At 39.2% G+C, this 24764-nt stretch overlaps 3 protein-coding genes across 4 annotated transcripts; 2 read left to right on the top strand and 1 right to left on the bottom strand.

Annotated features, from left to right (window-relative positions):
• The first annotated feature begins 3410 nt into the window (after positions 1–3410).
• Positions 3411–10277, top strand: LOC129093856 (guanine nucleotide-binding protein G(q) subunit alpha-like). The gene is made up of 7 exons (XM_054601978.1): positions 3411–3546; positions 5693–5877; positions 6717–6871; positions 7144–7272; positions 7959–8088; positions 8779–8932; positions 9754–10277. Exons 1-7 carry the CDS (start codon positions 3411–3413, stop codon positions 9942–9944), a joined length of 1080 nt encoding a protein of 359 aa, XP_054457953.1. The 3' UTR covers positions 9945–10277.
• A 2176-nt stretch (positions 10278–12453) lies between these two features.
• On the bottom strand, positions 12454–17195 carry LOC129093631 (butyrophilin-like protein 2). The gene is made up of 5 exons (XM_054601704.1): positions 17066–17195; positions 14917–15294; positions 14630–14725; positions 13998–14107; positions 12454–13885 (listed from the first exon to the last, which is right to left on the bottom strand). Exons 1-5 carry the CDS (start codon positions 17154–17156, stop codon positions 13871–13873), a joined length of 690 nt encoding a protein of 229 aa, XP_054457679.1. The 5' UTR covers positions 17157–17195; the 3' UTR covers positions 12454–13870.
• A 1155-nt stretch (positions 17196–18350) lies between these two features.
• On the top strand, positions 18351–24604 carry LOC129093653 (low affinity immunoglobulin gamma Fc region receptor II-like). 2 transcript variants are annotated; one of them, XM_054601736.1, is made up of 6 exons: positions 18351–18704; positions 19459–19722; positions 20292–20534; positions 21286–21408; positions 22909–22971; positions 24177–24604. In XM_054601736.1, exons 1-6 carry the CDS (start codon positions 18674–18676, stop codon positions 24230–24232), a joined length of 780 nt encoding a protein of 259 aa, XP_054457711.1. In that variant the 5' UTR covers positions 18351–18673; the 3' UTR covers positions 24233–24604. The 2 variants fall into 2 exon arrangements, with proteins under 2 accessions (XP_054457711.1, XP_054457712.1); XM_054601737.1 differs by having other exon boundaries at positions 21289–21408; positions 24177–24598.
• Positions 24605–24764: the final 160 nt, after the last annotated feature.

Raw genomic sequence — 24764 nt, forward strand, 5'->3', positions numbered from 1 at the left:
TGTTCTCAGCATCTGGGTCGTTTGTGAGGAGCCGCGTCCTCCTGGAGAAACGCACCAGCAGCCTTTAAAGAAACAAACATGATGGAAGCATCTTTTGTTTGGTTTTTATTTAGTCCTTTGGAAATCACACTGGAGCAAACCATTCTGTCTCATGGAGCAGACCATTCTGTCTCATGGAGCAGACCATTCTGTCTCATGGAGCAGACCATTCTGTCTCATGGAGCAGACCATTCTGTCTCATGGAGCAGACCATTCTGTCTCATGGAGCAGACCATTCTGCAGGAGTCTCTTTTTAAAAAAAAAAAAATATTATATATATTCCCACTGTGACATTCATGTTCACGATGTCAGTTTGATTATTAAGGTTAATAATATAATTTCATTGTTGTCAATATTTATAGTTTTAATTCTAAATCTGATGACGACCACTTACTCGATTCTTTGGAAGAAGAGACTTGCAATTTGCTTATTTGTTGATATGGGTCAACTTCACCTCACACTCAAATCCTAACTTATAATATCTGATGAGACGGGTTGATTTCGTTGATATTTTGAGGTTGACATTCCCTGATGGAAGGATGTAAACCTGGAGCAATAAAGACTTCTCCAGGTGATCACATACAGGCTTCTCTATAAATCTTAAATACAGGATTACAGTCAATGTTTTAACAAAACCATTCACTGATCTCAGAGCTATAATAATAATAGTATACATATTTTCCCTGGTAACTGTGGCTTGAAAAGTGTATTCTATTAGAAAATGAACATGTCTCTATTAAGTCACACCTGTGTTGAACTAGAGCTGGAAAGGCTGATTACTATTTACTGGATCAAAGCTCAAAGGGAGTACCTGTCACAAGTGTACAGTGTGTCAGACACGAGGACTAGTTGGTATGAGCTTTAATTCAGGATTGAACAAACAGAAGGAAACAGGGCTGACTCACATAGAGAACTCCAGCCGGGAAAACACCCAGCAGCCACAGGAACAGGCAGGCAGACAGACAGGCAGGCAGGCAGGCAGGCAGACGCCAGGGACAGAAGGCTGAGGCGTTTACCGGGGCAGGCGAGGTCGGTAATGGGATCAGTCCGAGGGTGCTGGAGCGTCTGGCATAGTGCAGAGAACAACCTGGCAGTGAGTGTGTGTGTGTGTGTGTGTGAGACAGGAGCTTTAATACAGAGTGAGTTGATTACAGAGCAGATGCAGCTGTGTGGGCAGGTGAGTGTGGTTGAGCTGATGAGCAGGGAGTGTGAGGCAGGATGACAGGGGAGTATGGGGAGAACTGTGACAACACCGGGAGCTTCTGAAATATATAAGAGTATTTTTCTAAAGAATTGCTTCGACAGAAATATATTTTTGGTGAGTCAGCTGATTGATGACTCTTCTCCTCTGTCTCCTCTCTCAGGGAGAAGATGATCTGCAGCATCCTGCTGCTCATCACACTGACCTCCTGTGTCTCTGGTTAGTTCACAGCTTCACTTTGTGATCCACACACACTAAACACACCTTCAGCCTCACTGACACACTTCATGACCTCCACTTTAAAATGTCAGGGAACAAACACTGGAGTTATTGTTACATCATGCTCCTCTTTCATACCTTTGTGTCTCTAAAGCTCAGGATCAGTAAACATCTACAGGTGGAGTTTAAAGGCTCTCATGGTGACGTTGTCAGTTTGTCTGCTCCTCACTTTCCCTCTCTGTCTCCTCAACAGGATCATTTGTAGTGAATGTGAGACAGAGATCCTATCAGGCAGAGGAGAACCACGACATCACACTGGAATGGACGTTCTCACCCAGAACAGACGGTTCCACCAACTCCCTTTTATCCTCTGTGAGATGTTAACTGATCTCAGACCCTTCGTCCTGTTTCATCTTCATCAAGGTGTCGAGGTTCCAGAGTCTCAGGATGAACGGTTTTCAGGACGAGTCCAGTTTGACAAAGACGTCCTCAGAGAAGGACGACTCAGACTCCACATGTCCAGACTCAGGACTGATGACTCGGGTCTTTACCTTTGTGATATGAAAACAGGTGTTGGTGTTGGTTCTAAATGTCACAATTTTCAATCAAGGTAATCCACAGTTATGTTCATCGTATTATGTTTGTTATAATTAATAAACTTAATTAATAAACCATCTTTTGCTGGGTTGTGTTTACACAAATATTTAACATTCAAATATCCAATTGTCATATTCTCCACAGTGTTAGGTCACAGTGGGGCTAAAGCTGATTAGCAAAGCCATTAGAACACAATAACGTTAGCTAACAACTTAGCCCATGCTAACAGCTGAGCAACGTGTGCAACGTATAGCTCCGCACATGAACTCCGGCTCGTAACGTTAGCTCCCTTGGTTGTGTTAAACATTACACATCCACAAATAATAAATCCTACTTTGAGGTTGTGATCCTGAACAGTCATAATTCTCCTGAACTCTGTCTAGTTTTGAAAGTTGTCCTCGGTAAAATGCATTAAAGAAATGAAGTTTATCCACTTGTTCTTCAGGTCGTCTTCCTTTTAGTGGTCCATACAAAGAACATGAACTCATAAGAAGCTGGAGTGATGTTGAGGCTGATCATGAACCTCAGAGGCCAAACTCTGCACCCTTAAACTCGGCACCAATGCTCGATATGTCGTGGAAATAATCGTAGACATTCAAAAGAACTCTTGATTGTACTTCATCCATGTCACCAGCAGATTTTTGATCAAAGATGTTTAAGTTTATTTAAAGTTTTAAATTACAAAAACAGTATTTTTTGCAAGGTATCGTAGAACGACGGATGGTATGATAACTTACAAAAGTTTTCCTACAAAAGCATGTACACAACTAGATTAGGTTTAGTCAACAGAACTGCTACTTAGTTCAGGAGAGATCGTGAAATACTTTATGTTTCGGCAACAACTCTTCATAGATCATTGTAGGAAAACATGGTCATTTGGGCGTCACTGAAGTACGCAAATGACATCATTATCAACGCCTAAAGATCAGTGTTTGTTTGGCCCATCATCTTAATCAGCTTTAAGAATAACTTTATAGAAACAGACAATCTTCTCTCTGATGGTCTCGTTTACTGATGTGGGTCTTATAGAGGATCAGGACTAAACTGAGACTGATTCAGAACCAGTTTAATGTTCCTCACAGTCACTTAAACACTGCTATATCTGCTATTTTAGAACGAATGCTTTGGTTGAAGGGTATTAAAGGAGGATTTTACATGTACTAAGTGGAGGGGGGGGCATATAGCGACACTATTTCCCATCAGAGCACATCCCTCTGTCACATGGTCCACCCAGGAAAGAGGACCAGACAAACATCTGGACTCAGAGCACGAGAGCTTCCTTTTTCTTTCCTCCTGGAGAACGACTTCTGAAGTTGCAGCATAAACTAAATTTCCTCTTCGCAGCAGAGGAGTAATGTCTCGGAGCTCCGTTTGGACTTGCTGTCTCAGCCAAGAGGCCAAAGAGGCTCGCCGGATCAACGATGAGATTGAGAGGCAGCTCCGCCGCGAGGAGAGGGAGTCCAGATGGGAATACAAGCTGCTTCTGCTCGGTGAGGGATAGAAATGTGCATTCAAAATGTTTAAAGTATAGTATTAGCAAAGAAATGTACTTATTGACAAACTCCATCATCACATTACTACATATTTTATACTGAGATTATTTTTTTTAAGCATTTACATGATATTGTTGCTGGTCGAGAATGGCTCATTTTAAATATTTCATATACTGTTGCATGTTTAAATCTATTCATCTATCTATCATTCATTTATAAAAAGAGCATGATTGTTTTGTATGTCAAAATCCTAGTCCATAAAGTAGGAACTAAAGCAGTTAGATAATAATAATAATAATAATAATAATAATAATAATAATAATAATAATAATAATAATAATAATAATAATAATAATAATAAGAAGAAGAAGAATAAACTATTTTTCACACGAGATGTAGCTTAAAAAATAAAATAACATATAGACAAGAAAATAAGACAAGAAACAGGAAATGGATGCTAAAATATTGAAGTTAAATTAAAAACAGAGACCATTAAGAATAATCAAAATAAGAGAATTAGTAATACCGTTCAACAGTATATAGAATTGTTAGAGTTTAGAGTACCTCCACCTTGATAACATCAAAATGCTGCTAACACATTAATTCAAAATTAATGTTCAAATGATATACTGTGTATATGATTAATAGAACTGAATTCTGCATAACTTGTACTTTTGATGCTTACATTACATTACAGTCATTTAGCAGAGGCTTTTATCCAGTATGTAGTCAGTAGTATATTACATATCATTCACCCATTCACACACTGATGACAGGCTACCATCAAGGTGCCACCATCAGACTCTAACTAACATTCATCATCCAGTCCACACCGATGGCAAGCCTTCAGGAGCAACTTGGGGTTAAGTGTCTTGCCCAAGGACACATCGACTGCTGAAGCCGGGTATCGAACCACCGACCCTCTGATTGGAGAACTACCTTGCTCTCCACTACGCCACAGCCGCCCATGCTCTAAGTAAATTTGTGCTGCAAATACTTTACTTTTCCTTAAGTTGGATTTTGAATCCAGAGATTTTACTTGTAAATTAGTATTTTCATACTCTGGTAATGCTACTAGTCTTTCATTGAGGGGAGAAACAAACAAAGCGGCACGAAATTACTACAACCCCCGCCCCCACAACTAAAAACAACAAGAAGTAAATGTTCCATATTTTAAAACGTATTCTCTTTGACTCTCAAAAGATGTGATCTTTCTCCATAGACAGTTTCCAGACACTGTTCATGTTTATATTGAATCATTGTCTGGCAACAGCTGTCTCACTCACAGAACTTTAGTCAAGTAGAGATCTTCCCCTCACATCTTTAATGTTTATAAGATACATCACACGGCAGGTCTACCCCCAAAATAAAGCAAAACGATTCCTCTGTTATTTAAATCTTTAACTCTGTTTCCCGTTTTGCAGCTTCTAGCTCCTTAAATATATTCAGCTGGTTCAGGTTCAGGTTCAGGTTCAGGGACTTCTTCTAGTTCAGCCTCTTACTGTCAAACACTGTTAAAATGACAAAATACTGCTTGTAAAACTTGACTCAGGATATAAACATAAGACCGACCGTGCCCGAGGATGAGATGAAACCCAGACTATGATTATAAACGTACAGTTAGTGCAAGATTGCATAAGGGTGAAAGGTGAAAGTATTTCACAAGCATTTTTCCTCTGGTCAACAAATCCAAGAAGAAGTATTGCCTCAGCATGATGCATCACATTTCTCTACAGCCGTGCCACAAAGAAGATGCTGATCTCTAGCAGTTATGTTTTTGTGCAGTCCGGGAACCCATCGGCTATCATCTGAGGATTGTTTAGCTTTTTATCAGTTTAAATTAGCTTGTAAACTGGTGATTTGTGAAACAATACAGCTCGTTGCTGTTCAGACTGATAGCCGATGGGTTCCAGATAGAAGTGTTGCAATAACACCGTCTGCAGATCTGTCCTTGGCGCGTGTGAAAAAGACGCAAAGATGTAAATGTTTCTGAACTGAGTGCATTTGAGAATACTGAAAGTAAATTACCAAAAGATATGTGTGAAAGAAGCTCCAGACGAAAAAGATGCATGTTTGGTTTTGGTCTTTTAATGGGACATTGATATGTGCGTGAGCAGTAATGTTTACATCTGTTGGTGGCTAGGAACTGGTGAAAGTGGGAAGAGCACTTTCATCAAGCAGATGAGGATCATTCATGGCCGTGGATACTCCGACGACGAGAGGAGAGGCTTCACCCGGCTGATCTACCAGAACATCTTCACGGCCATGCAGGCCATGATCCAGGCCATGGACGCGTTACGGATCCCCTACAAGTATGAACGCAACAAGGTAGACCAGGCTTCCTTTGCTGCTTCACACACACTGGAGGTTTGACCACACACACATGGTTTGCCGTCCACCAAACTGACAGAGTCTGCTGAGTGTTCTAAGGGTGAAGGACTTCTGGTAATTTGTAGCGGTGTTTACTTTTTGCCCGCTGCCAGAGAGTTTTGTCTGTTTATGGAGAACGTGGACTTTTGGAATGTACACATGATGTTAGACTGAAGGAATGTAAAGACTGGTACTCCTGAGTCAGTTACAAGCAAGAGACAAAAGAGGAAGGGAGGTCAGGAGTCTGACAGATTAGCTGGTTTACACACAAACGTGGAACATGAGTTAAAGTTCCAGGTAAGGATAAGAAGAGTCCACTTCCTGTGTCATGTGACAACAACAGGAGGAGGGGTGTTATGTGGACGTCTTGAACTTTTTGGCAGCATTAACTAGCTTTGCATTACATTACATTACATTACAGTCATTTAGCAGACGCTTTTATCCAAAGCGACTTACAGGAAGTGTATTCAACATAGGTATTCAAGAGAACTACTAGTCACCAGAAGTCATAAGTGCATCTCCTTTCTTAAACAAGCATCTTAAAGCATAAACCAGAGCAAAAGTATAGTGCAGAGGCAAATTACTACGAAAACAATAATTGCAACAGACTAATACGAATATAATAAGTGCTACAAACTACTACGAATAGGATAAGTGCAGTAAACGAATACGAATACAATAAGTGCAGCGAACTGATACAAATACAATAACAAAAGACTACAACCATGACATCATAAATCCTTCTGTATATCTGTTTCTGAAGGTCACTAATTTCAGTTCGTCCTCCTCTTGTTCAGGCAAACGCCAGTATTGTCCGCGGCGTAGACGTGGTGAGGGTGACAACATTAACAAACCCTCACGTTGAGGCCATCCAGAGCCTGTGGAGTGACCCGGGGATCCAGGAATGTTACACTCTCAAGAGGAAATACCATCTGGCTGACTCAGCTAAATAGTGAGTGTAAACAGAAGCTAGTAACTCCTCAGATATGTTCTTCTGTTTCATCTGCTTGTTGTCCGTTTAATGCACTCAGAAGGCTCAAAGTGATTCCTTTTAAGGTTATTGACAAAAGGCGTTAGCGCAAAGACGCACCATTTAAATTCTCACTTATAGTTAAGTGGTTTTTAAAAAAACAAACGATATTTAACAATGAATGTCTCCTCTGTCCTTATCACTCGAACTGGTTTTCATGTTCTTAACTCTGGGTTGTCCTCGTGTGTCAACAGCTTTCTGAATGACATTCACCGAATTTCTGATACTTCTTATCTGCCAACCGAGCAGGACGTCCTGAGGGTCAGGTTGCCCACAACGGGTATTTTAGAGTACCCCTTTAACCTGGAGAACGTGGGGTTCAGGTCAGTGTTTAAGGTCATTGTTATGTTTTGACAAGCCGCTAAATGAGTAAATTTAACAACTTAATGCTTCACCCACACATATAATAATAATAATAATAATAATAATAATAATAATAATAATAATAATAAGAAGAAGAAGAAGAAGAAGAAGAAGAAGAAGAAGAAGAAACTATTTATAGAGTACTTTTCACACAAGAGATGTAGCTTAAAAAAATAAAATAACATATAGACAAGAAAATAAGACAAGAAAAAGGAAATGGATGCTAAAATATTGAAGTTAAATTAAAAACAGAGACCATTAAGAATAATCAAAATAAGAGAATTAGTAATACCGTTCAACAGTTATTATCACAGCGTATGAATGCACATTGCCATCACCAGATAAGTGACAACTAGCCCATTTTCTATAACCAGTGAAGCATGAAAGTATGGTGGAATTAGCAAGCGAGCGAGCCAGCTAGCGAAAAGCTGTCTTGTTAATAAGTCAATTTAATGATATTGTGATATGAGACTAGATATAATTCAGAATTTTTGGTTATTGTAAATATGTGGGATGCTCGTACAGTCATCACTTCTACTCTCATCATATTCAATAATCCAATTAATCAACACAGTCCAGTCCTGAATATGAATAATTACATTTTTAAAGTGGTACTATGATGATTTATTGGATTCTGTGGCTGTAGGATGGTGGATGTGGGCGGCCAGCGTTCAGAAAGGAGAAAGTGGATTCACTGTTTCGAGGCAGTCACTTCTATCATGTTCCTGGTGGCGATCAGCGAGTACGATCAGGTCCTCGTTGAGTCCGTCAAAGAGGTGAGATGATGACTAAATAAAGTAAAAGCTGATCTCTATCTATAAGTGACAAGATTCATATCAGGCCAAAACTGTTAGGAGGAGATGATGACCTAGATATATGCAGAGTGGAGCACTCTCTGGTTTCTCTCTCTCTTTCTGGACACAATAATAAACCTCAACCTTTGAAGCAGTGTGCAAAGTTGACCAGCAGGGGGAGCTCTTTAGGCAACAAAGTGAACCACTCAGAGGCTTGTTCTCTAGATCAGTGGTTCTCAAATGGGGGTACGTGAAGGCATCCAGGGGGTACTTGAGATTTTTAAAGAATATATTTAAAATTAGCATCCATTCAAAAATCCTTTCAAAATAGTTATTTAATAAATATTCAATAAAATATAAGTGTAAGTTCATGAACTGAATTCAATGCCACAATGCAATCTTCAGTGTTGACAGTTTAATAAATCAGACACTGATGGCACAGCGCTGTGTATTCCATTTCTTTTTCAACCAAAAATGCTTTGCGCTGGTTAGGGGGTACTTGGCTGAAAAAGTATTTCACAGGGGGTACATCACTGAAAAAAGGTTGAGAACCACTGCTCTAGATGAGGTTTCAGCCAAACTGAATCAGCTCACACAGACAATCACTGCTGAGGTTCTGCTGTGTCTGATTCAATATTTCTGCTCATGCTTTGTGTCATGTGTTCCTCAAAGAACCGCATGGAGGAAAGCCTGGCTTTGTTCCAGACGATCATAACCTCTGAGTGGTTCCACCTGACCTCAGTCATGTTGTTCCTCAACAAGATGGACTTACTGGAGGAGAAAATCCTGCACTCTCATTTGGTCGACTACTTCCCCGAATACGATGGTAAGAAGAAACAGTTGGCAAAAATGCAGCTGAGCATGCTGGTATTTCTGTTTTGAATACAACATTATAGTATCTTAATTAAGAATGTCTATCTGTTGTTGGTTCATTTAGAATTGCTGTGTCTTGAAAGTGACACTACGTATTATTTTTAAAAGAAGAAGAAAAGTTGAATATATCAGCGATGAAACACCCTGGTTTAATTCAGGAATGAATTCAGTTACGTAGTTATCATTAACTCAAACTGTACTATTAACTATTATACAGTTTGTGGTTTGTGGTACATTTCCACTCATTTGGTGGTTGCCGAGCAACGATAGAAAAAAAGGTGGAGCAAACTGCAAAACCCTTTTCTACTTGTGCTGCTCTAACAGTGTTTTTGAATATCACAGATGAAATAATAAATATATAAATACATATATTATTTATTTTTTTTAATCAAAAAAATAAACCAAGAATTTAACACCCTGAAACAAATTTGTTGTTTTATGCATTTGGTCCCATTTTATTTCCCCTCATTTGGACAATTATGAATCTGAGCGGACTCAGTAACGTCTGTTGTGGAGAAATATATAAAGTTAGCTTACATTAGCCGTCACAAGCTAGTGGTCAGATACATTAAGTACAGATGTTGCAGCATGTATTGAATTTACCAAGTGTGTGTTTTTTGCTTTTGAAGAAAAGTTTGGAGGTTTATGTGACTTTTGAAAGAGGAAATCAGACAGTGTCACTTAAATGTTATATTCTTGAGCTCTTATGTGACTACTGGAGGTACTGCGGTGTCTTTGATGTGACGTTTCCTGCCCTTCGTCTCTTTCCATCAGGTCCTCAGAGGGACGTCAAAGCAGCACGAGAATTCATCTTAAATATGTTCATCAGTCTCAATATGAACGAGAAAAAGATCATCTACTCCCACTTCACCTGTGCCATGGACACAAACAACATCCGATTCGTCTTCAGAGCGGTGAAGGACGACATCTTGTATAAAACCCTGAGTGACTACAGATTTGTTTGAAAAGTTAGCGATGTTGATGAAATTCTTCGACGTTGAACAGGATGGAAGATGGAAGCCTCGAGCTGTAATGAAGAGTCCTGATGAATAAAGTGGTGAAGAGTTCACAGAGTTGGATTAGGACTAGAATGGACAATGGGCTGATTGCCGTGGTCATTTGACCGGTACCAAAGAAAACGGCTACTGTTAGAAGTAGTTATGGTGACAGCACACGTCAGAGGGGCCATAAAGTGTGTCGCTCCGCCGATAAGGGTCTTATGTAGGTCTGGCAGATTACACGGCAACCGACCCCACTCTACTAGTCGGCAAACCCACCCCGCTCTACGAGTCGGCAAACCCACCCCACTCTACTAGTCAGCAGCCCCACCCCACTCTACTAGTCAGCAGCCCCACCCCGCTCTACTAGTCGGCAAACCCACCCCCCGCTCTACTAGTCAGCCCCATCCCGCCCCACCCCACTCTACTAGTCAGCAGCCCCACCCCGCTCTACGAGTCGGCAGCCCCACCCCACTCTACTAGTCGGCAGCCCCACCCCGCTCTACGAGTCGGCACCCCACCCCGCTCTACTAGTCGGCAGCCCCATCCCGCTCTACTACTACACTTCCGCTCTAACGACCCCACTCTACTAGTCGGCAGCCCCACCCCGCTCTACTAGTCGGCAGCCCCACCCCACTCTACTTCACGGCAACCGGCCCCACTCTACTAGCCAGCAGCCGACCCCGCTCTACTAGTCGGCAGCCCCACCCCGCTCTACTAGTCGGCAGCCCCACCCCGCTGTACTAGTCGGCAACCCCACCCCGCTCTACTAGTCGGCAGCCCCACCCCACTCTACTTCACGGCAACCAGCCCCACTCTACTACTACATGGCAAACGACCCCGCTTTACTAGTCGGCAGCCCCACCCCGCTCTACTACTACACGGCAAACGACCCCACTCTACTTCACGGCAACTGACCCCACTCTACTTCACGGCAACCGACCCCACTCTACTTCACGGCATGCCCACTTTACCGCATTTCACTCCCACCTTAAAACTTTACTGCATGACATACCCACTTTAAATAACTTTCAGGATTAACATTTACACCAAACCATGTTGTTTATGTCTGAACCCCGACATGGGGGTGCCAAGTTGTGTTTGTGCCTAACCGAGAAGTCTTTATGCCTAAACCTAATATAGAGGTTTTGATGGCTTAACAAAACCGAACTGTGACCATTTCAAAGGCTCGTCATGTGTTGGTTAATTTAGCACACACAAGTCTTTATCTTATCAAAGCTCTAGAATCATGTGTTCATCAGTTCAGGGACTATTTGATTGGAGTGGTTTTCTTTTGCTTAAAACTGGCTTTAGTATTCGCCCTCTTATTTGTAAATAACACATGATACATTAATGGTACGCATCCAGGTCAGTGTTGAAAGGCTAAACTGTTGTGTAAAATGATGCTAATCAAGGGTATGAAATGCATTAATAAAAAGCTATTGACAGCGTATCAACGACACTATTGTCTTCACAACCCTTTTCTTCTTCTTAGGAATAATTACAGCCTGATTTTAATGCTTTCATTTTGCTTCTCTTTGTGGTGGTTCTCTCTCTCTCCATGGGCCTGCACCCACTTGTATCATTTAGCAATCCATCCACGATACTCAAAGGACTGCTTTGTATAAAGTGACCATAATGCACAACGAAACCAAGTGTGTGTGCAATGACCACTGCTGTAATGTTTGAATAGTGGAATACAACCCGTTACTGGCTAAGCCCCCGTCTAGACCACGGGTTTTTCGTTTGCACGTCTCACACAACAAATGCACTCTTATTTCCATGACATTACTCCAGAAGGACTCAGCTAGACATTTCTTCTCCGTTCCCAGCTGAGATGGACTGAATAACGTGTGTCATGGTGTCGGTTTCGTTAGAGGCATTTGTTTTTTTAAGGATTCTGATTTGTATTTTTATCTGTTATTGAATAAAAAGCATTTCTTCCAAAAGGTTTGGTGTGATTTAAACATGAGCGTAATCCCGATGGAAAGAAAGAAAATAAAAGAAATATCCGAACCCCAAAATGGAAACCGAGGACATACACAACAAAGAAATCAGATACATTCATCTATATTTTTGCAAACCTAGGCAAAGCAGGAAGACTCAGCATACGGTCATAATGAGCACAGAACATATTTAGACGATTGGTCCAGTAGAATGCAAGATTTGCCGTAGACAGACAGACAGACAGACAGACAGACAGACAGACAGACAGACAGACGCTTATTGGCTGAGATAATAAAGAAAAACATTAGTTTAAAAAGAAGAGGGATATATAAGGTGTTATATAAACCATTTTATAATCCTTTGGTAAGAGGACATTGAAGCAGGATTTTATCTTTGATATTGCTAACGTGACTCGAGGAATCTTCTCAAGGTCTGAGAGACAGGAGCAGTTTGGGTTGACGTTGAGCTCCACCTCCATGCAAAGAGACAGCAGCTACATAGAAATGAAGACACAGTAGATGTTTGTAAATGTGGTTTTATTTGTGCTACCACTGTAGTTAACATTGTTGTAACATTTGAGTCAGTGCAAACATTCTAAATACCTCGAGGATACTTTTTCTACATCAGAGCATCCATCAAACACAAAACATTCCTCCGTTAAATCCCTCTGTTTGAGATTTTTTATTCATTGCTTAAATAAATACATTAATAGTGTAGTGCAGCAAAAGATAACCTGCTCAAAGGCACAGTCAAAAAACCAAAACTGCCGTTTGAATTCTACATTATAAATAACTTTCACATCCAGTCACACCTAATCATCGTTGGTTCAGTATCAGTCATCACTGTGAAACATAAAACAAAAACAGGAAGTGACCTCAAATCACTCATGTTAACATAGATAATCTACAGAATATCACCTTTATAACACTATAACCCGTCTGGACAGGTCGGGAAATCAATCCTCTCCCTTACATGTTTGGAATGTTGGGCCTTTAAATAACATGAACACTAAAAAAAACATAGCTCAATATGGTTCTTCATCCTGTGCAGCAGCTAAACTGGGCTGCAGCAGCTGTTCAGTGATCTATTGAATCAGTTAACACCGTGTAAAATGTCTCAGTTAGCAAAGTAAACGTATAAATCAGCTGCCAGAAATTGCAGTTTAAAAAATTTTTTAATGTATATAAAAAGTTGCTGTAGGCATTATTCTTATTTATGTCTGCATACATGGAGAAATCAACCACTGTTTCAAAGTCAGTAGTAATAATACAGTATAAAAGATGACATCTTATTATGCTGAGCTGACGTTATTACTCATTCAGTTCAATGTTATAGCCATCAACCAGGTGAATATCACCTCTGTTAACAGATCAGTTATTATGAAGATAATGTTACACCTGGCTGGTTAGTGCGTGTAAATAATTAATAATAATTAAAGCATGCAGCATGTTTTTAAGAGGAAGAGAAGTTTGCAAAACAAAAACAGTCGTCTTCTTTTTGACTATGGAGCCATAAAACTACGGAGATAAAAAATAAGTAATGCTTCCATAAAGTTTGGCTTCTTCCTCGTGAAAATGTCTCATGTAGATGAAAAGCGTTCCTGATGTTGATCGAGTGTCGTACAGTTTCTTCTCCAGGCTGGACTTCTTTTGAGTCCCAATCAAACGTGTGCAGCAAATAATCATCCAGCAGGTGTCGCTTTTCAAATTAGCCTTTTTTCCCCCCAAAACATGAAGAGCAGAATCCTCCAGCGTGTGATACAAAGTCATAGAGTCAGCAGCGTCGTTACAGGCTCATCTGGAGATCAGACCTACATTCTGTCCGACGGCGATCTGGATCCAATCATGAAGACCTCATTCATGCAGATCCCAGTCGGTCCAGTTGGGGACCAACAACGTGCCTTTGAGCAAAGCGTCTAGACTTGAAGTGGTTCGGTTGGAGCTAAGTCATACCTCTTGATGCTGTGGGGTCAGATAACAAAAGATGATTAATAATAATAATAATAACAACAATAGAAACTTGAGTTTGTCAGGATTTACCCAACAAGTAGCAACAAAGCGTTTTGTTTCTTACATTTAGTTTTTGATGATTCTGTTTATGTAACAATGCACCGACTCCAGCAGCCAGGATCAGTAAGACGCAGACGGACATCGGTATCAGAACGCTGACATGGTGTCGACCAACTGAAGTAAAAGAAAAGCAGATGGCTGGTTAGTGGGTGACAAATATAGAAGCACCAATCAGAGTCCTATCAAATGCACTAATAGCTGGTTCGGTCTAGATGGTAATTCACGCTTTGAAGCCTTGAGTTCCACAGTTTGGCCCTCGCCATCTTGTTTTCTACAACCAGAGAACGGAAGAGACCTAGGAGCCCCGCCCTAAAGCATCCCCTGCTTTATGGTCTGTTTGACTCTAAATGGAGCATCATTTACTAAATGAACATCATGCTGTATTGAAGAAGACTTGAAACTAGAGATTGAGACCATAAACTCATGTTTACAATGTTTACTGAGGGAATATATCAAGAGAGAAGTAGAGTCATTTTCTCATAGACTTCTATACAACCAGATGGACACTAGAGAGAATGCAGGTTTAAGACACTTCGGAATTGCTTTCATTTCCAAAACCCATAGGTTGGGTACCATAAAGACACTAATCATGCTGAAAATTCTTCATTCTCTCCTCATCAAAGACCGTTTTCTCACCTTCAACATCCGTCTCATCATCTGGATCATCTGGATTTGGGAGATTTCTTGGATCCAGCTGCGTCTCTGTCGTAGAGGTTTCATCAGAGCGTGGTGCTGAAAAAAGACAACATTAAAAGTGACAATTAGAGGAGGCAAAAACTGTTGATAAAACAATAATTCAAGTTTTGAAGATGTTCATTTTGAGCTTAGGGCAGCAAAAGCATACAAAGAGTCTCTTCTCTGTGTAGACAAACAATAGATTAAACAAGAGTCCACAGCCACGCCTTAGAAACAACCCAACTCACCAACAACAAGCTGAACGATTGACTCCTTCACTTGGCTCTTTAACTTTGGGATGAAACATCTGTATCTTCCTTGGTCTGAGAGCGTCACGTTCAAGATCTTGAGTGAAATGTTCCCGTCTTTCAGGTCGTCAGTGAACAGCGCCGTCCTCATGACGTACGACCGGATCTTCATGTCCGGGACTTCACGCCGGTCCCTGTAAAGGTGGACGTACTCGACCCGGCTCAGCTGATCGGCGGGGTCGGGCTTGAGGTCGGGATTCGACCACTCCACCGTAAAACCCTCCACGTTGAATTTAGGCTCCAGGTGGCACGGCAGGATGACGTCCTCGCCCAGAACAGCCATGATTGGCTGACTTGAACCAATCACCTGAGGTCTATCTGGAAAACAAGGAGGGACAAATTCAAACTTTCTGAAAAGGAAGTACACTCATATGGAGGAACACTCATGTCTTACTTTAGCAGTGCTAAAAAGGAAGCTTGAATCTTGGAGAGGCTGCAAACTAACAGCTATTTCCATCAAGGCTTCCATCAAGGTTGAGTCTTTAAGTAGCTTATTGTCAACGACAAGCAGTCCAAAACCAAAAGATATTCAGATTATCATGACATAAGTCAAAGAGAATTTGAACCAGGTCATGTTTGGCATTTCTGCTTAAATCATATAGTTCAGATTATTTTCTGTCTGTTTGAGCTCTATGTTTCTGATTAAAATTAGAGATTGTCACCATTTTTTTTGCAGCAAATGAACAGAAGTGACCATATTTGGAATATGGAGGAGTGACATAGAGACGCCGTATACGTCTCTGGTGTCGACCTGTCAAACACTGTGTAGCCCCGCCCTAAAGCATCCCCTGCTTTATGGTCTGTTTGACTCTAAATGGAGCATCATTTACTAAATGAACATCATGCTGTATTGAAGAAGACTTGAAACTAGAGATTGAGACCATAAACTCATGTTTACAATGTTTACTGAGGGAATAAATCAAGAGAGAAGTAGAGTCATTTTCTCATAGACTTCTATACAACCAGAGGAGTCGCCCCCTGATGGACAGGAGAGAGAATGCAGCTTTAAGACATGCAGCATTGGCTTAACACCGTCTCTAGAGAGAGACATTCATGTTTTAAAAGCAGCTGTGAGTTAAAATAGCCGCCGTCTGACTTTCTTTGCGCCCAAATTAGTGTTCTTATGGTGTGGATGTTACCACGGTTTCAGACAGGGATGAGTGAGCAGCTGGTTATTCAGTTGGTCCCTTTAAGGATGTGAATCTCCCACTGGAATGGCAGTTGGTTGTGGAGCAATAAGAGCTTTATACTTCCTGACAACTGATAAGCTTCCTGCTCATGAGGTTTGGATGGTTTCCAAAGAATTTGAAATGGCCGATTACCAAGCTCTCACCATGAAAGGCTGTATTTCAACACATAACTGAACTGATGAAACATATAACTAGTCTGGCATGTCTGAGCAAACTTCCCCTCATGCAAAGAAAATGGGCTGATTTCCTCTGATTCACCACTGAATCAGTGAAGCGTTGATGAAACATTTCAGTAATTTAAGCAACTACAAATGTAAAAGTATTAAAACAGCAAATTCAGATATATCAGAATAATATGGCAAATATAACTGAAGCTAAATTATTAGAGAAAACAAACAGTTTGTCTCCCATAACATGCTTCATGCTGTTCTTTCAATTTAAATAATAAAACATATACAGTACCAGTCAAAAGTTTGGACACACCTTCTCATTCAATGGTTTTTCTTTATTTCTTTCTTTATTTTTTTCTACATTGTAGATTAATATTGAAGACATCCAAACTATGAAGGAACACATATGGAATTATGTGGTAAACAAACAAATGCTCAACAAAGCAGAATATGTTTTATATTTTACATTCTTCAAATGAATGAGAAGGTGTGTCCAGACTATTGCCTGGTACTGTATAAAGACAATCCTATTCATAGTAGTTTTAAGTTAACGGCTAGTTTCGGTTTAACTTCACTCAAAGGCTCACAAACAGATGAAAACACGTATAAAAGTACTATTATTTAGTGTATGACTTTTACAGAGAATCCGTGCAGATCATAACGAGTTATTCTCATTCACATAACCTGTATATTCACACTGAAAACTGCCGTAGAGAGAAACCAGCTTACCTCTAACCTCCGTCCCCACAGCCACATTTAAGGGAACAATAAACGTCCACAGAGAACATGTGAAGAGCACCAAACCCCCGAGGTGGACCATGAACACAGCCGGTAGAGAGACCCAAACCTGCGTCCGGAGTGATCTGAGTGTCTGAATGAATCATGTTAGATAGAGCGTCTTTATATCTGACGTGGTGACGGAATGACGCACTGTGCGTAATGGAAATGAGTCATGGTTTCACCCTTTACTTTATTGTTACAGCAAGGCAACGAAATGGCAACAAAAGATTAAATTAGATTAATCTAGAACTTTCAGACTCGTGTTATATTCTGTATATGTTCTGAGTGTTCAGAGTGATACAGCAATTTTTTTTTTTTTAAACATGAATCTTCAGTATTTTTAATTGACTTACAGCCCAAAAAAAAGCAATGAGTCATGATGAGCCAATTTATCTCGTGATTAATTAACATGTGACTGAGAGAGGTTAACAATAATCAGTGTTATGTAAATAGAAGCAGGTGGACAAATGTGAGTATATATGAATATATTTATTAAACATGACAACATAAAATGTCCATGTCAAGAGTGAATTGTAGACAAACAGTGCAAATGAAAAACATATTGATGATGTCATGTTATAGATTATACATGAATGGGTATTTGTCCTCCTTGCTGTTATTAAAACTTCTATATAGACTCTTATTTTCGGTTTACATAATGCTTTCTTTTTACAGCTTTTCTGTCATATTTTCTTTTACATACTGCCACATTTGAATTATTATATGTTTTTTATTGTTAACTGAGAGAAAACAACCAAATTAATTACAAATAAATAAATAAAATTAATTAAAATAGAATCCTTCATTAATTATACCTAGAAACCAAAATTAAAAATAATTTTAAAAAAATGCAACTACTTTAGCCTTCAGCTGTTTTTCCTCATGTCTCTCCACCAGTTTGTCACATGATCACAATAAGACACAGTTGTTATGACTCAGCTTCTATTTTGTGACTGCAAGATTTGTAAAAACCTAAAAACAGGGAATAAAAGGTAATTTTTTATGTATCTAAAGTGAAACCCCTTAACCTGATAAAAGCTTCAGACTTACTGCAACAAAAAAAGTCCCTACAAATACATTATCGTGAAGATAGAACTGAATGTGAAACACTGGTGCTACAGACTGTAGACCACAAAGGGAAATCATTTTTCAATATTTATTTTATCAGACAGAAACAGTCCAAAACCCAAATTTCCAGTAAATAACAACAGAGAAAAAGCAGCAAATCCTCACATTTTAGAAGCTGGTAGCAGATAATGTTTGACTTCTTTTATTTGTAGGCATGGTTTTGTTTTTTTAAGGGGCTCATATCTCTTCATGATGCCACATTTTGTTAGCTGTGACCTTTTTGACTCTTGGACAACCAAATGTAGATAAAAACATTTAGGTCCTCATGAAAGGAAAAGGAGGCCAGAGACACAAACGTTCACATTCAAAGTGTGAAAGAAGACGAGAGAAAGCAGGAAGCTGTGGCCTTTATGACTTCAGGTGTGATAGAATGCATAGAATCAGCCAGTCAGTCAGCCAGTCAGTCAGTCAGTCAGTCAGTCAGTCAGTATGGCGATAACAACACTGTGCGCCGTCGTTGGTGAGTACTGAACGTGTGTTTGTAACTATTTGCTCTCTGATTTAGATGTAAAAAGTTGACCTTGTTTCTGTTTCTGCAGTAAAAAAACTAATCTGTTTATAACCGTATTTACATATTTCTTTACTTGCCAAATTATAAACTAGTTATCACCAAATATGATCTTACATAACTCAAGCAATTACTATGAATGTTTTCTGTTCATTGATATTTTTATATTTGCACTCTCCCTCAGGATAAATCGATCTTTTCTTATCTTAATATCATATTAACCGTTTGCATCTCTTTTTTTAGCTCGTAAAAACAAAATACTAAATAATTTATTTTATGTTGGGTACACAAATTAATTAGAGAACAACCTGCAAAATAAAGACAACAACAACTCACAAAATATATATATTTCCCTCCACCTCCAGACATAGATCTCTCTGCAGAGATGAGATGCAGCTTCATCTTTAAAATGTTTGTGGTTTCATGCTGTGAGCAGCTAGTTTCACGTGTTTGATTGTGGGTGACATATGAAGCTTTGATTGCATCATCTGCAGTATTCTGTATTCTGTGTATTTTGTTATTTAAAGGAATAACTAGCCATTGACCCAGTCCGTTTATTACCATGTTCACAGTGACGTCTGCAGAGAAACCTCAGCATTTGTTCAAAATAACATCCGTAGTGAAACAACGAAGCACGAGATAAGCTGCTGAGTGCTTGCTAGGTTTCTGCTGAGGTGGTTCTAAGATACCAATCTGTTTCTTGCAGCCGCTCTGAGAGTCGTCCCAGATAAATCCCAGTTCTTCCAGTACGAGTCTGTCTCTCTGAGCTGTGGGCAGCAGGAAACCTCTGCTGACTGGAGAGTGAAGAAGAACACATCCACGAGCATCAACCAAGAGTGTTCAACCTCCACAGAGAGAATGAATGAATCCCACTGCTTCATCGGAGACCTTTACCCACTAGACACTGGGACGTACTGGTGTGAGTCTGCAGCAGGACAGTGCAGCGACGCCGTCGACATCTTTGTGATCAGTGGGTTTTAAAAAAAAAAAAAGAAACGCAGTTCTTTAGATAAACAAATTCACCTCCATTCACCTCCCAGTTTCCAACATGCTAATTCCAAAACAAGGCGACAACTTCTTGGTCTGATAAGTGAAGCCAATGCTGAAGTATCTTCAAGCTGCATTCTCTCTACTGTCCATCTGGTTGTATAGAAGTCTATGAGAAAATGACTCTACTTCTCTCTTGATTTATTCCCTCAGTAAACATTGTAAACATGAGTTTATGGTCTCAATCTCTAGTTTCAAGTCTTCTTCAATACAGCATGATGTTCATTTAGTAAATGATGCTCCATTTAGAGTCAAACAGACCATAAAGCAGGGTGTGCTTAGTTTAGACAACAAACACACTTGGTTCACACGGGAAATGAGCAACAGTCTGAAGAGTCAAAGCCCTGTGTTTACAGAAGAGACTTCCATTTCAACCTCCGAGCTGCTTGGAGGATGTAAAAAGTCTGAAAAGGTCAAGAAGAGACAACACGTGGGTCGGACTATACAGTTGTTATATGTTAGACTGAACTATCTTCTGGTCTTCTCACTCAGGTGGATCTGTGATCCTGGAGAGTCCCGCCCTCCCCGTGATGGAGGGAGACGATGTGACTCTCAGCTGCATAACCACGTCCTCCTCCAACCTCACAGCTGATTTCTATAAAGATGGCCTCCTCATCGAGAGCAGCTGGACAGGAAACATCACCGTCCTCAGTGTCTCTCAGTCTGATGAAGGACTCTACAGGTGTGACGTCTCTGGAGGTGGAAGATCTCCAGAGAGCCGGCTGACTGTCAGAGGTGAGAACAGCCTTAAAGGGACGGTTCACCACAAAATCAAGAACACATATTCTTCCCGTACTTGTAGTGTGATTCAACAATCTAGATTTTTTTGGGTGTGAGATATCGGCCGTAGAGATATCTCCAAAAAAACTTGATACTTGATACTGCTAGCTAGCTTAGCACCGCTAGCCAAGGAGGACGCCTTTAATGTTTACCACTCTGGGTGCCCATGAGAAGACACACGCTTCCTTCTGCAGGGTGAAGTTCTGTAGAGAGAAAATAGTTCCCACATGAAATAGCTGTTCTTTCAAATTTATATTTAAATTTAATTATTATTTTTTTCATATTATTGGAGGAAATGACGGACTCTGTGACTCACACCAAAACATTCCAGTCTGATAAATAGCACTGAAGTTAAGAAGAAGAATATGTTGATTTTTGGGGTGTACTGTCCCTTTAAGGACCACGAACACAACTTCTACATGAACACAACATTAAATAATGTCGTTTTTAAAATGCTGGTGTTTGTTTGTATTTCTCTGCATTCTGATATTGGTTACTGCATTTGGTTCCATCATTATAAAAGCATTTTGTACTTTGAAGGAATAAAAAAACATCTTTGTTTTTCTGTCTGACCAACAAACAGACATTCAGTATAAACATTGGTGTTCATCTCTGTGTGCTCTGAGATTTATCCAGGGCCAGTTCAGCACAAACAGCAGCAGTTTGTTTGCATCCAGGCCAACCTGTGGTGTTTGTGTTTCTAAAGCAGGGCGTCTTGATCTACCAGACTCCCCCATCACACGCCTTCTACTTCCTGTGGTGGGCTTCTGCCTCTCGCTGGTCTTGCTGGTCTCTCTGATGCTGCTCTGCCTCTGGAGGAGCCACAAAGGTCAGCGTGTTTTTATGTCAATAAAAAAGCACTTAACGCCTCACATCCTGCTGTTACAGCGATGTTTCTGCAGAGCAGGTTGCATGATGAAAGTCTTGACTCGAGCTTTTACCTGATTTCTATCTCAGGGGATTCTTTCTGCTGAAGAAGGCCAAGAGAAGCAGTGAGGGGTTTCAAACTCCAACTAGCATTTTCAGCTTTTGCATTAGTAGGATTCTTCTGGTTTCTGAAAAGGAGACAAGGTGTTTTACACATAAACGAGAAACTTATTCCTGTCCATGTAAACACAGTTGTTGAAGCTAAAACAAGTTTACTTTGAGGTCTTATTTTTATTTGAAAAGAGCAGCTACATGTTATATATTATTGTATATTGTTTCAGTCAGAGGAATAATGTTCGTCTAGCTGGTTTGATTGTTAAGTTTTGTTCAGATTTCGTGGAGTTTTTGAAGCCACTCTGGAAAAAACATAAACACAAGGTGTTTTGGATTGTAATGAGTAAAAAAAAAAATATATATATATCTCTTTTTAAGATGTCTTGGAATAGAATGTAATATCAAGACATTTTTAATTTAAAAATAGATTTTGACATTAGCTGGGAAACTCATGTTGAGCTGCATTTCACCTTTAGTAAGAGTTGTGTTATAATGAGTCTTTAATGCTAATGAAGTTATATTTTTTAAAGACGCATTGTCTTAAAACAACTGTCTCACTGAATTGCTACTTGTTAGGTGACCGTGTCTTAATTATTGACTTATAATTAAACAAATATACTTGGTAAGATTTTGCATTTTGTGAAAGTGAATTACGCAGCCTTTAAAATTGCTAAAAATGAATATTATTATGGAAATCTGTGAGAACTGAGGGTCAAACTGTTCTCGTGACCTCAGCCCACCAGATGTAAACTAGGAGGACGATGTGATCCGTCAGCAGCCTTTGGAGTAAATAGTTTGTGAGTTGGTTTCTAAACTTTAAACTGCACTTTTAGTTTAAAATAATGCAACGAGTAGCCAACATACAATACAGTATTTTTCTTTCCCTAACCCAGTGGCTCTCAGACATCTGAACGTACAAGAAGCTAAAGTAAAATAGAGTTTTAGGAGCTTTATTTCAAAACAAAAACATGATTAATATTTTAAGATATTTTAAGGTACAGACACACATCTTACTATGTGAATGAGAAGCTCTTCAGAAATGTGATTTATTTTTGTTAAAGAACATCTGTATGTGAAGTTAGTTTTGTTTGAACTTCCTGAATGCAAAAAACAAATTAACAAAAGTTTTTCTAATATATATTTTAATATTCAGGCAATATTGTAACGAGTTTTCATAAAGAAAAAAAGGACAAAATGTAAAATATCATCATGCCGTTACATAGATGATTGACACAAATATACTGAAATCAGAGACATATTTCCACTATTTCAATGTTTGTGATTTATAGTCCCTGTTTTATTTTCATATCTTTTATTTACAACAAATAATAAAAATGTTTCTCTGCAGGTAAAGAGCGTGATGTGTCTTACACAGATGTGATCATCACACAGGAGCCAAACAGGATCACAGGTAAACAAACACTCACATGAATTAATAATTCATTATAAAACCTTGAATATTATAATACTTTACACTACCAGACTTCAGAGCTTCCATCCTTAAACAGTGTGACTCTGTGAAGCCTCTCTGGTTCCTGTGTTTGTTGAAGTCTGCCTGTAAACGGAAGTCCCGCCCCCTCACAGTGTTCTACCCTCCTATTGGTCCACAAGAAGCCTTCCCCTTGGTTACATTGTAAACAAAACAGTTTGTTTCATTTCAGAAACTCCCTCACTGACTATTATTAGATTGACCGAGTTTCTGTGACGACATGGATATATATATATATATAACAAGATCACATGCATGGAAACACACAGAAGAATAACTATTATGAAAACAAAACATAAGAACAGCTGACATTCTCCAACTGCTTTTCACTGCATTCATTTATTCACATCAATTGATATTTGACATTATATTTATTATATGTTTAAGTCCTTTGTTTTTGTTTCTTCCTTTAGTTCTAACTCTATATACTTTGCTCTATTTTATTGTTTCTTATAGAATAGTCTTAAATGTCCATTTCCTGCTACTTTATACTTCTACTACACTCCATTTGCATCTCTTTGTAGTCATTATGTGTCTTATTGTAGTCTTTGCATCTCTTTTGGTCTCATGCAGCTTCTCTTATTGTTAGTTCTTCAGAGCATTGACACAATAAACTTTATTATTTACGTTTATGTCCTGTGTTTAACACCTAATAGATTAAAGAAATATATCAACGTCTTTGTAACTGGTTTTACTTGTTAAAAATGATAAAGTAATCAAATTAGTTCCACTTCAGCCCAAAACAACAAACAGATTTGGCATAATAAATACTTTTACCTTCTATAATTGTACTTTTACTGAAGTATTTTGTCCTTTGTGTTACTACATTTAATTCAAAGGTAAGATTTGCCTCCTCTGATATTTAATCCTACATTTCATAATCAAAGAGAGGACAGATAATCATAGTTTTAATGCACATATTTGGTTTTATTAGCATTTAAAGCATCAAAGTAGTGGAAACATCTGTTATTTTCCTCTTTAAAAGCAAACTATCACAGCTATAAGGGAAAAAACCTGCTTTGTTCTTTGTTTCCTTTTAGCAATAATGTAACATTCATGCTTTAAAAAGGCCACTGACGTACTGTTTCTATTATTCTGTCCACCTGATCCATGTTCTTCCTCCACAGATGTGTCCGTAATCACTGCAACCTTCTATTCAACTGTCAAACCTGGAAACACCTGACAGGAAAACAACAGCACTGGTGTGGAAATCTGTTTTATTAATTAATGGATTAAACAGGAGACCTTATCAGAAACTGAGTGGATTAAAGTTGATTTTTCAAAGCGTCAACAAAGGAATAAAGTCTGATTGGTCGAATAGAAACATGCTGAACTCCCAGTTTCATCTCTGAATATGACGTGTCAGCAGTTTCTCCCCACTAAAAGTCCTGAAACTAATCTGAAACAAATCCTATGAAACCAGAAACTGTGTTTTTAGCACCAAACTTTGCTTAAATAAGAAAATCTGTTCATTCTGTGTCGTCTGAATATGTAATCGTCATCATTTGTTCATGTTGTTTAAATAAACATTGTTAAAGGTGCAGCTTTAAATCACCACAAGATATCAGTCTGAGTTTCTGTCTTTCAATTATTAATCATTAATGCGTGTGTGGAAATATTTAACCTGACATCATAAATGTCCTTGAGTCCTATTTTTGTATTTTATTGTATTTATGTGAGCAATAAAACAGCTACTTCCTCATCGCTTTCCTCTA

This window comes from Anoplopoma fimbria, chromosome 7 (assembly GCF_027596085.1).
Source record: "Anoplopoma fimbria isolate UVic2021 breed Golden Eagle Sablefish chromosome 7, Afim_UVic_2022, whole genome shotgun sequence".
NCBI lineage: Eukaryota > Metazoa > Chordata > Actinopteri > Perciformes > Anoplopomatidae > Anoplopoma > Anoplopoma fimbria.